Source organism: Apteryx rowi, unplaced genomic scaffold (genome assembly GCF_003343035.1).
Source record: "Apteryx rowi isolate R43461 unplaced genomic scaffold, aptRow1 scaffold_190, whole genome shotgun sequence".
NCBI lineage: Eukaryota > Metazoa > Chordata > Aves > Apterygiformes > Apterygidae > Apteryx > Apteryx rowi.
Genome location: NW_020448197.1, coordinates 1,327,474 through 1,338,987, shown reverse-complemented (window position 1 = coordinate 1,338,987; position 11,514 = coordinate 1,327,474). Strand labels below are relative to the sequence as shown.

The following is an 11,514-nucleotide window of genomic DNA, read 5'->3' as shown; positions in this document are numbered from 1 at the left end:
GGGTGGGGGGGGAATCCCTTGCATCCAGAATGCTAAGGCAAGCTTTGAACTGCTGCTTCTCCTCTCTCCCCAGGCACAGCTGGGCTGACGCTCTCTCCTCCATCCGCCTCCCCTACGTGAAATATATTTGCCCTCATGCGTAAGTGCCACCCTTGCCTCGCGAGGGGCCTTGGGAGGGCCTGGGTGGGTGGTTGCACTGGGCACCTGCCCCCCTGAGTGTCCGGGGGGGCAGACCGGGGCCTGTCCCCGCGGGGCTGCGCGGTGAGGCTTGCTCTCCTGCTGCGGGCGGTGGGTGCCGGGGCCCCTCGCCTRACGTTTTCTGCCTGCAGGCAGAGGGGTTCCCCGCAGAGCCCGTCAGTGCGGGAACTGCTGCTCTGAGTCTGGTTTCTCCTCTGGCTCCTCAACCTCTCCCTGATGGCTGCAGTGAAAGCCATGAGCACCGGAGCTCCTACCCCTTCCCCTTCCTCCTGGTTGGGGGCTGGGCAGGAGGGGGGCCAGCAGAAAGGGAAGGAAATGCTCCTCCCCGTGTCCTGCTGAGCCTGTCCCCAGTGTCAGTAGCAGCCCGAGCAGGGATGCACTCACCGAGCTGGCAGAGCTCCATCGCGGCATCCGCAGCAGCAGGGACCTCAGCTTCCCGGTGTCCCGCGTCTGAGCAACTCCCGGCTCGGCAGCAGCAACAAACAGGAGAGGCAGGCGCAGGTGCTCGCGTCCCCGGGGGGGCTGCTTGGCAACGCCGTGGAACAGCCAGCTCGGCGGGACCTGCTCTGGGCTCAGGGGAGCTCCCCGGGATCTCCCTGCGGCCCCCGGAGCCGGCCGGGGTGGCACTGACCTGCCACTGTGCCTTGGCAGAGATGTCCTACGCCATGGGCAGGGAGGCTGGACCCCCCGCTCCCCTYGGCACTGACTCGCTTCTCTTGCGCTTGAACTGAAACACAAACTCTTTTCTCTGCAGGCCCCGGATCCCCGTAACCCTCAACATGAAGATGGTCATGCCCTCCTGGTCAGTGCTCTCGGCGGCAGGGCTGTACGAGGCGGGGGGCTCTCCGGGAGCAGGGGGGACCTTGGGTGCTTTTGGGGGGTGAGAGGAGTCGGAGGGGTTAGAGAGACAAAATCCACCATCCTGGAAGAGTCAGGGGAAGGGCAGAGCACACCTAACTCCCTCCTCCCTGTGCCCTGGGTGCTCGGAGAGTTTCGGGGTTGACCTTGCTTGTTCTCCCAGGTTTGATCTGATGGGGTTGAGTCCGGACGCACCCGAGGATGAAGCTGGGATCAAGAAAGCTGCAGAAAACAGTAAGAGGCTCTGGGGAGGGGGAAGCCCTGGGCTCCTCTCTCTCTGTGGGGCAGGAGTTGGTGTCTTCCCTCCACCTCTCCTTTCTTTCCGCTGTCCCGTGGTCCCAGCCCACCTTCACTGAGACCAAGCGCATTCAGTCCATGAGGCCTCGGGTGATGCTGATCAGCCCCAGTATCTTTTACTGACCCATCTCTCTGGCTTCTTCCAGTTAAAGCAATTATTGAGCACGAGGTCAAGAACGGGATCCCACCCAACCGCATCATCCTGGGGGGCTTCTCACAGGTGAGCTGGGCTGCGCGGGCGGAGGCAGAGCAGATTTGGGCTTCAGTCTCCTCTCCCCCTCCACGGACACCCCTCAAAGGGAGCACCAGATCCCCTGCGGCRGGGAGGCACGGGACGAGCTGGGGCTGGCGGGTGGCCGGGGTGGCAGGTCTCCCCGCGATGCTGACAGACTTTCTCGTCTTTGCCGGTGGCAGGGTGGCGCCTTGTCGCTGTACACGGCTCTCACCTGCCAGCACCAGCTGGCTGGCATCGTGGCGCTCAGCTGCTGGCTCCCRCTGCACAAGGCCTTCCCGCAGGTATGCTACCCCGCGTCCGCAGAGAGGGGCAGCGGGGACGGGGGGGAGCGTCTGAGCCCAGCCCGGGGCTTTTGGAGGCGGTGGGTGCTTACTCCTACCCCCCTGCTCAGGCCTGGGGCAGGTGAAGGCACAGCGGAGATCGTGGCGTCTGCCCCGCAGCGAGCCCTGCCGCTCCCCCGACCTCCTCTCGCCCGCTGGGCAGCAGCTCAGTCCGGGCGGCAGCCGGGGAGGAGGCGTCTGGCGGCAGGGCAGCAGCCGCTGTGCGAGCAGCTCTCCCACGTCCCTCTCAAGGAGAAGAGCTGCCAGGTGACAGGGACAGGGATAAAGCACCTGTCCTGTTCCCTGCTTGGGATCCCCTCTCCTGGGCACCCCTGAATGCTTCCTCCCTTGCCACAGGCGGCGAGTAACAGCATGAACAAGGACATCGCCATCCTACAGTGTCACGGGGAGATGGACCCCATGATCCCCGTCCGCTTCGGGGCCCTCACTGCTGAGAAGCTGAAATCTGTCGTCACTCCCACCAAGGTCCAGTTTAAAACCTACCCCGGAGTGATGCACAGTTCCTGTCCTCAGGTCAGTGCCCGGGGGCGGAGAGAGGGGACAGGGCTGTCACGGGCTGGTCTTGCCTTTGGGAATGACACCTGCCCGTGGGCAGGGCAGGGCTTGAAACCAGGGAGTAAATCTGCTGCATCCAGGGCATGTGAGACATGTTTGTTCCCTGTTTTATCCCGGAGGAGGCTGTGTAGCGCTTGTGCCCCGCGTGCTGGGAAGAGCCTGGTTCGGGGCATGGCCAGGAACGTGCCGCATCTGCAGCACTGTCCTTGCTGCGTCGAACGCCGGCGTCTCGCGGGCTCCCTGCCCGCCGGCCCCGGCGTGACGGGCTCTGTGGTCTCTGCAGGAGATGATGGCGGTGAAGGAGTTCATTGAGAAGCTGCTGCCCCGGATCTAAGCGGAGCCAATCGAGACTGTCGCAGGGAAGGACGCCAAGGTCGCAGCCGCCGATCTTTCCCCCGTGACCTGTCAGCTGCAAACGGAAGCCATGGCAACCAACCTCACCTCCCGTCGTGCCCCCGGCCGCCGCCTCTCCCCGTCTCTTAGCACCGCGTCCTCTCCGGCTGGGGGTGCCCCGTCTCTCCCTGCTGCTCTCGGAGCTGAGATTGGAGCTGTCTAAGGCAAGTCTTCAAGTGGCCTTTTCTCTCCTCCTCTTGCTCCGAGCGGCTTCTGCGGAGGTTCCCATCCCCTCGATTCCCTGTTCAGGCACTGCAGCGTGTGGGGCAGGCGAGGTTTTATTTGTTACAGTATTAGGGGTGGGACATGCCCCCACGTGGCGGGAGGAGTGGTGTGGGCACAGGGCAGGGCTCGGGCACCCTCCAGAGCCCCTCTTGGCCCAGAGCAGCCGAGGCTCCTTCTCTGCCCTCAGCTTGGCTTCTCTGGCTGCTCTTGGTCCCTGCTCAGGTGATTCACGGGTTTTCGATTGCAGTTCAGGAACCCGCGACTCTCCTGCGAGCGCCTAAAGGCCCAGGGAGAGGCTCTGCTCTGGGCTGGGACCTTCCAAGGCTGCTCTGTCTCCCAGGCACTGACAGGATGGCGTCCGCGCGGCCCCTGCAACTCCCGTGTCATCGCACGGGGCTGCAGCCCCTGCCCTGTCGCACACGCACACTCCTCCCCGCGCGCGCGCGCCCGCCGCGGCCTCACACCCTGCTCCAGCAATCTCTGCCGCCGGCCCGCGGCAGCTCTGTCCTCCTCGAGATAATCTTCCTCCTCCTCTTGTTGCTTTTACAATCTCCTCCTCTGCCCTGCGTGGGGGGATGGTGAGACACGTCTCCCCCCCTCAGCCCAGCTCTGCGCGCTCAGAGCCCCAGGCAAAGCCCTGCCGTTTACAGCTGGCTTCCCAGCGGCTTTGCCGCGAAGCCGCCCAGCACTGGCCCCGGTCCTTCGTGTCTCTCTTGCTGCTACTCCTCCTTCCCTTTGAACTTGGGCTGGCTCAGGGGTGGGAGAGGAGAGGTGAGGAGAGGGCTCCAGGCCTGGAGGGTCAGCTCCTGTCCCAGGCTGGCGTAGCTGGAGGAAGCATCATCTCACCAGCATCTAGCGCTAGGGAGGTGCCGTGCCCCATCCTGCGGGCCGGCACTGAGCTCTCCTTGCTCCCCCGCGCCGGGGCGAAGGCTGCAGCCCCTGTTGGCCTTCCCATGTACAATCAGAGGGTGCCCGGCGGCTGCCCGGGGCCCTCGCTGCGCCTGCCTCAACCAGCTGGCTGGAGGCTGCAGCCAAGGCGTCTCCCTTCCCTTGGTGGTGGTCGGTCCGGGGCGATCGGCTGTGCTGGYGCCTGAGGGAGGTTGTCACAGGCCAACGCGCAGGGCTAGGAACAGCCGGCAGAGCCGCCCCCCGGGGGCATGGGGGCTTCGTTCCTACTGTGGCCTGTCTCTCGGCTGCCCGCTCCCCTCCCGCAGGGCCGAGGGCACTTGCTGTTGAGCAGCGCTGCCCTTCTCTCCTCTCCTCTCCTCCCCTCCATGGGCTGAGCCCACAGCACTGTTGGGCCCTTCCGGGCTGGAGCCGTAAATGTCTTTTAAAGAACCCGCCCAGGCTAAGGGCCGTCGCTCCCTCCCRCGCGCTCCGGCTGTCGGGCGATGCCCCATCCTGCCCCCTTGCACCGCAGAGCCTCCGCTCGGCGCCCCGTGGTCAGCAGCGGGCTGTGGCCAGCACCCCAGTACCAGGGCTGGCACCTCCCTGAGGGTGACGGCAGGGCGAGGGGCTAATCCAGCCCCACTGCCCGGGCACTGCCGTGCGAGGCAGAGCCGGTGCTGGCCTGTGCCGCAGCTGCCCTGCCAGCCGGGCTGGCCGCGTGCAGGCAGGGAGGGGGTCTCACCTGCTGGCAGCTCTGCTGCAGCCTCCTGCTTGAGCTGCGCCCTCCCCGCCTGGGATGTGCAAAGCAATAACCCGCTCTCCGGAGACTCGGGTCTGTCAGACCCATTCTTGGTTGGTTTCTTGGTTTGTTTTGGGTTTTCTTTCTTTAGGAAGTCTTAAACCAGCAAACTTGCTGCTGGCGTAGGGGGAAGCCGGGCTCTTCCCTGTGCTTGGGGTTCAGTCCCGCTGTTTCTTCTACGTCGTGTCTGTTTAAAGCTGCTGTGTCCTGCCCTCCCCTGCTTGCGGCGGGTGGGAGGGGAGGTGAGGGGCTCGCTGGGCCGGGGAAACGCAGCTCCCTGGAGGTTACGTTAGGGCTGGCGGACGTACCGACCTATTTGACTGTGAACTGGAACCTTGTGCGTCGCGAGGGGCCGGCGTGGGCCCACGACTCGTGGCCATCCTCGGGCACGGTGTGGGTGGCTGCGCTGGCCTGCTCGCAGAGCATTCCTGCTCGCTCCCTGCGTGGGCAGCACGCGCCTCGCCGGGGTGGCCGGGGCCGAGGCCGTGCTGAGGACCCGGGAGGGAGAACGGCTTCTCTCCATTCCTCAATACAGCTATTTTTTTTTTCCTCCTCTCTCTTGTCTTCCTTGTACATGTTTGGGGTTGTTTTTGGTGTGTGTTCCACAGAGTCAGATACAAGGTTAAATAAATCATAAACCTCTCCCAGAGCTGAGCCRGCGTCGTTCATGGCTGGGCAGGAAGGCTGTGAGCACCTCCTTAACAGAGGCGCTGGTTCACGGCTGAGTGGATAAGCACGACGCCCCAGGGCGCCTGCTCTGGCTGCTGGGGCCCTGGCTGAGGGTAAGCAGAACACAGCTGCTACTTAGAAAGTAAGAAAGTTTATTTAAAAACAAATCAAAAGCTCCATTCATAATTTAGTAGCATAAGTTATTAATCCAAGTGACAGCAAACCAGACCGGCTGCATCATCACTGCCTAACGAAGCCGTTAGAGCTGCCAGTAATAAATAGGACCAGTATTTGACAGCCAAGTGGAGCCTTCTCCTGGGCAGCCCTTGGCCACACGGTTATGGAAGTGGCTGCCACAGGCAACTTAGAAGCGAAACCAGACACCAGCCAGCTCTGAATTCCTGATGCCCGGCACGGAGACAYGGTCCTTGGGGCTGAGGGAGCCACATGGCTGGGACCAGCGCTGGTGGCCGTGATCACTCGCCCAAGCACGTCGGGGTTGCTTTGCTAACCGGTGCCTGGGAGCTGGGGGGCCGCGGGCCTGGGCTCCGCTGGCTGGGCAGGAGGGGAGGGGAGATGCGAGTCTGGCCCCAGGCCCGCACTGGGGGCAGGCGAAGCAGCGCAGCCCCCAGGGCTGGGGGAAGGAGCCACTGCCACTTCGTGGGGCCAACGGCCTCAGGCTGTGACTGCGGGTCCCTGTGGGGGTGAGGGGAAGATGTGGCAGCCTGAGGCCATGAGGTAGGTGAGGGAGGCAGCAGCCGTCTCTGGCCCCAGGCCTGGGGGGCAGTGGGGGCCCCACGCAGGTGGCAGGAACCTCCCCCTGCTCCCGGACCTGGGGAAGCAGAGGGCCAGGCTGGGAATGGGATGGCCCAGGAGCAGCTCCAGCAGCGGTTGCAGGGCCCAGCTGAGCAGCTTCTCCTTGCTGAGGCCAGCAGCAGCCCCGGTACGTTCCCACAAGGGGATTTTCTGCCCTAGGCCAAGGCCAGGCCCCGGCTCTGCTTTTCCTTGCGTTCCTGGTCTATGAGATGAAGAGGACCTGGGGGGAGGGGGAGGAAGAACAGGGAGGAGGCTGAGGGGCCTCCCACCCCATGCAAAAGGTAGGTGGGTGGGAGGGAAGGGTTGGAAATTCATCCGGGACTATCGCAACCGCACTAGGACCTTGCGAGGGTGCAGGCAGGGCCGCCGAGCAAGGGCCTGCAGCAGCCGGACGTGCCCGCGGCCCTGTAGCCTGGCTCAGTTCTTGCTGAAGCCCGTGGGATTCTGCAGCTGCCACCGCCACAGGTCCTCGCCTGCAACAGGAGAGGGATGGGGGTGAGGGACGGGGCAGGAGGGGGCAGCCGGCGGTGGCACGGCAGGCCGGGGAGGGGGGTTGCTCTTACACATCTTGTCCAAGCCAAAAGCAGCCTTCCAGCCCAGCTCGCGCTCAGCCAGCGCCGGGTTGGCGTAGCAGGAGGCCACGTCTCCCTCCCGCCGGCCCGTGATCTTGTACTTGATCTGTGGGAAAAGCAGCGCCATGGGGACGGGGGGGCTCCCGTGGCTCAGCTGAGGGGACTCGCACCTTCTCCAGCGCCCGGGAGCGGGGATGGGGACAGGAGCTGCGGTCTGGGAGCTGCGGGAGCGGAGCCAGCAGCTGCCACAAACGCACGCGAGGGCTGCCGGGGCACCGGCTGGCTCCGTGCTCCCTGCAGGCCGTGGCTCTGACCTTACCTCCCTCCCCGAGGCTTTCTCCATGGCCCGGACCATCTGGAGGACAGAATAGCCGGTGCCTGTGCCCAGATTGTAGATCTGCAAGGAGGATAAGGGACAAGTGTCGACTCCTTCTGCATGGGCAGAAGGGCAAAGCCTCCCCTTAGCTCCCCGCAGGCTGCGAGAGCTCAGCCTGGGCCCTGCCACAGGGGCTTTAGTCTTCGCAAGCCTTGGGGGAAGGGTCTGGGGGGCCGCAGCCGTGGCTGGGCCCGTGCTGGGCTCCCGGCGGCTCAGGGGATGGGGGAAAAGTCAGTGCTCTCCTTCACCGCTGCCCTCTGCCCGTCCTCTCAGCGCGCTGCCCTCACTCCCTGGGGCGCTTGCTTTGCGGCGGGACACAAGTAGAGCGAGAGAAACGTTGCAAATCCCCATTAAGGCAGAAGACACAGGGGCAGTGGGGACAGATGGGCCTGCGAGCACAGCCTGGGGCAGGGGGGGGGACGGGGCTGCCCCATCCCTGGGTGCAGGAGGGGTCAGAGCCCTCCCAGCTCCACCCTGGGCCCGTGCCCGCGAGGCTGTGGGTCCCCTGCAGCGCACGGAGCGCCCCGCACCCGTCCCTGCCCCACAGCCACGGCGCTCCCAGTACCTTGCAGCCGCAGTTTTCTTTGAGCTTCTTCAAAGCAGCGATATGGCCCTTGGCCAAATCCACAACGTGGATGTAATCCCTGACACCTGCGGGGACAGGGAAGGTGAGCGCGCGGCCCTCCCGCCCGGGGCGCAGCCACGCTGGGGAGCCGCTCTGCCTGCCCGGGGGGGCCAAACCGCAACGCACCCGTTCCATCATCTGTCTTGTAGTCGTCCCCGAACACGCTCAGGACGTCCCGGCGCCCCACTGCCACCTGCACGGAGACAAGCCTGTGAGAGCCCAGCCCGCCTGCGCGACGTGCACGGGAAACACGAACCCTGGGGTCCTCAACGGCTGCAGCCGGGCAGTACCTGAGCCACGTAAGGCATGAGGTTGTTCGGAATCCCTTGAGGATCTTCTCCGATCATGCCTGACTCATGGGCACCGATAGGGTTGAAATAGCGCAGGATAACAGCGTTCCAGTCCTAGGAAGACACACACACACACAGGACTGTCTGGGGAGGGTGCAACGTTCCCGGTGACAGTCCCCAGGCTGTTTGGGGGTGTAGGGAGCTGTGCAGCGCTGCCTGGCCTGGCTGGGCAGCCATAACCCCAACCCCGGAGCACTCCAAGGGGAAAGGCCTCAGCTCCCGGCCCTGTGCGCCTCAGGGTGGCTCCTCACCTTCTCCGCTTGGCAGAGATCTCGAATCATCTCCTCAATGAAGTACTTGGATTTGCCGTAGGGGTTGGTGCAGCCTCCAACGGGGTGGTTCTCGTCCAGGGGCAGGTACTTGGGGTCTCCGTAGACAGTGGCAGAGCTGCTGAACACGATGTTCCTCACGCCGTGGGCTTTCATGGCCTGGGGGAGCAGGGACCACACGCCACTGAGCCAGGGAGCGCCATGCCCCCAGCTCAGCCATGCGGCTCACCCCTCCGTGGACACCTTACAGGTCACGCCAGGCAGGGCCGAGTCCCCAGGGGCTCAGAGGGTCCGGCCATCCCAGTCCCCAGCCCAGGGGAACATTAAAGAACCCCAAAGAAAGATTTTGTGCTTTCCGTCCTCATGGGAACAGGCAGGCAGGGACAAGCAGGCAGGACCCCTGCTAGCACCACTCGCCTCCTCTCCGTGCAGGCAGCAGCCCAGCGAAGGCCCTTCGATCCTGCCCGTGCAGCACCAAACTGGGCTGCGGCGTGATGGCAGGGTCACCCGCTGCTGGGTTCCTCTGCCCTCAGGACCCCGCGTTTGTTGAAACGCGCCGGCAGCCCCCTGCCACCCCCTGCCCTGCAGCTCCCGCTGCGCTTTGCTCCCCAGGCAGCCGCTTCCCCCCCGGGCCACACGCAGCTCAGCACCACGCGCTGCCTCCCGGCTCTGCTCACCTCCAGCAGCCGGATGGTGCCGGTGAGGTTCACCCTGTAGTACTCCAGGGGCTTCTGCACAGACTCCCCCACCGCCTTCAGCCCCGCAAAGTGCATCACGGCCGAGAAGTGGTGCTGCAGAGGGAGGAAGAGCCCTGTATTAGCGCCACAGCAAAGGGAGATCGGGGGTAGCTCCTGGTTTTTCATCACTGCTGGTTCTGGGTGCAAAGGGGGCTTGTCAATTAAGGTTAATTTATTCTGGGATAAAAGGAAGGGCCTGCACGGTCAGGAAGAACATTTCCTTCAGAGAGAAAGGCAGAGACTCGAGGCAGAAGCCAGTCCGAAGTCTCTCCCGGAGCACCACTCAGCTGCCTCACATGGTCTCCGTTGCCCACAGAGGAGCATTCACTGGTCACAGCATGTCCTCAGTGCTGTCCTCTCCTCTCGCCTCCTGCCCACTTCACCTCCCTCTCCTGCCTCCCGGCCCCAGCACGAACCCCTTCGCACTGCCCCAACCTCAGAGAGCGCACGAGGCCACCCTGGGACATTGCAGCTCCTGCTCTCACCTTGCTGAAGAGCTCCTGCAGCGCTGCCGCATCTGTGATATCCAGCTCCTGGAAAAGGATGGGCTGGTGCACGATCTGCTGCACACGCCGGAGGCTCTCAGGGAGCACATCTGCCCCTGGGGAAGTGGAAAGGGGTTAGGCACTGGGATGGATGAGTTCCCAGCACAGGCTGACAGGGCTGAGCCCATTGCATGGGGAGGGACAAGGCTTTCCGTACCTCGGATGGCATTGTGAAAGTTGTCTATGACCACAGGGACGTAGCCGGCCTCCACCAGCTCCAGCACGCAGTGGCTGCCGATATAACCAGCTCCACCAGTCACCAGGATCTTCTCCGCCATCATTACCTGGGGAGGGAAGACCCTTCAAGGCAGAGCACAGTGTGGAGCGGCCTGAGGCGGTGCGATGGCCAGGAGCTCGGGCAGGGCAGGGCGGGTTTGGAGGCTGTCACGTCAGCGCTGCCTCTAGGCCCTCCCAGCCTGGCACCAGTCCGGAGAGGAACCGGCTGGGCAGGTCGTAGCACACCCTTGTCCATGGGAATCGCGCATCCGGGTCTGGGAGGGTTTATTGCTTTTCTGACATTTGTCACAGCTTGAATCCAACCAAGATCCTGGTGTTACCCATATCCTTCAGCACAAATCCCTCAGGCTAATTAATGGCATTAATTTGGGGGTCACTACAAGGGGCATCAGCTCTGTCCTTTTCTCATTGTTCCCTGTTTTCTCTCTGGCTCTGATGCCCCTGCCTCTACAGTGGTGCCCCCAGTCCTCACAGCCTCCCTTCCCAGCCCCAGCTCTGGCCCCTCTCTGTTTCCGCTTCCCAGGGAGGTAGGCGCTGGGTCACTACAGATTACAGGGATATTTGTTGGCATACACAAGCCCAGCAGAGACATGGAAAATATCCTACAAAGAAACCTTTGTCCCTTGGAGCAGAGGGCTAAAAGACACCAGCCCCACCAGCACCTACAGCCCAGCAGTTCTTGCTGCTCCTACCCAGTGGGAAGAAGAGAGAATTGACTTTATTATCAGGGAATATGGAGGCATCACAGGGAAAACTTCCTCCCTGAGTGACTTCAGAGAAAGTCACTCTCAGCACAGAGTTTCCAACTCAAACCCACCCAGCTGAAACCGTTAAACAATCATCATCTGCAAACAGGCCAGCAGAAAGCTGGGATCTCTTGCCAGGCTGCCCAGTCCTGCTCCAGCAGCCAGCAAGGGCATCTCCAGGGAAAGTCATGGCCTGAGCTGGGCAAGACAAGGGCCAGAAAAATAAAATAAAGCTGCTTTTTGCCCAACAGATAAGCAGTAAGTGGGACAGGGCACGGCCAGCGGGACAGGGTGTGACTATGGCACAGCTAGTGCCACAGGGCACGGCCAGCGGGATGGGGCACGGCCGGCGGAACGGGGTGCAGACGTGGCACAGCAATGGGACAGGGTCACCTGTGGGGCTGGGGTTACCTGAGGGGGCCAGGGGTTACCTGCGGGGCTGGGGTTGGGGCTACCTGAGGAGCTGGGACCGGGGCTACCTGTGGGGCCAGGGGTGACCTGAGGGGCTGGGTATTACCTGAGGGGGAAGGGCTGGGGGGTTACCTGTGGGGCCCGGGGATGATTTATGGGGCTGGGGCTGAGCTGTGGGGCCGGGGGTGGCCTCAGAGCCCGGGGGCTGCTTGTGGGGTGGGGACGGCCGTTACCTCAGGGCCCGGGAGCGGGGCTACCGGTGGGGTCGGGGCCCAGAGCGGCCTGCGGGGCGGGGACGGGGATGGGGCTCGCCTCAGCGCTAGGCCGGGGTTACCTCAGGGGCCGGGCCGGGCCTGGCCGCGTCTCCCCGCC

The 11,514-nt window shown here is 63.9% G+C and overlaps 2 protein-coding genes across 3 annotated transcripts in view; one reads left to right on the top strand and one right to left on the bottom strand.

Annotated features, from left to right (window-relative positions):
• The window catches only part of LYPLA2 (lysophospholipase II), a 12,016-nt gene extending 6,910 nt beyond the window's left edge, over positions 1–5,106 (top strand). For both annotated transcript variants that reach the window (XM_026062453.1, XM_026062455.1), the window contains exons 4-10: positions 74–139; positions 953–1,000; positions 1,220–1,290; positions 1,500–1,573; positions 1,768–1,869; positions 2,266–2,442; positions 2,768–5,106. In XM_026062453.1, the coding sequence (XP_025918238.1) occupies positions 74–139; positions 953–1,000; positions 1,220–1,290; positions 1,500–1,573; positions 1,768–1,869; positions 2,266–2,442; positions 2,768–2,818 (589 nt within the window). In that variant the 3' untranslated portion in view covers positions 2,819–5,106. The remainder of the gene's footprint in view (positions 1–73; positions 140–952; positions 1,001–1,219; positions 1,291–1,499; positions 1,574–1,767; positions 1,870–2,265; positions 2,443–2,767) is intronic.
• A 484-nt stretch (positions 5,107–5,590) lies between these two features.
• On the bottom strand, positions 5,591–11,508 carry GALE (UDP-galactose-4-epimerase). The gene is made up of 11 exons (XM_026062450.1): positions 11,477–11,508; positions 9,906–10,032; positions 9,689–9,804; positions 9,144–9,257; positions 8,449–8,625; positions 8,138–8,251; positions 7,974–8,040; positions 7,788–7,873; positions 7,166–7,243; positions 6,838–6,952; positions 5,591–6,747 (listed from the first exon to the last, which is right to left on the bottom strand). Exons 2-11 carry the CDS (start codon positions 10,027–10,029, stop codon positions 6,692–6,694), a joined length of 1,047 nt encoding a protein of 348 aa, XP_025918235.1. The 5' UTR covers positions 10,030–10,032; positions 11,477–11,508; the 3' UTR covers positions 5,591–6,691.
• Positions 11,509–11,514: the final 6 nt, after the last annotated feature.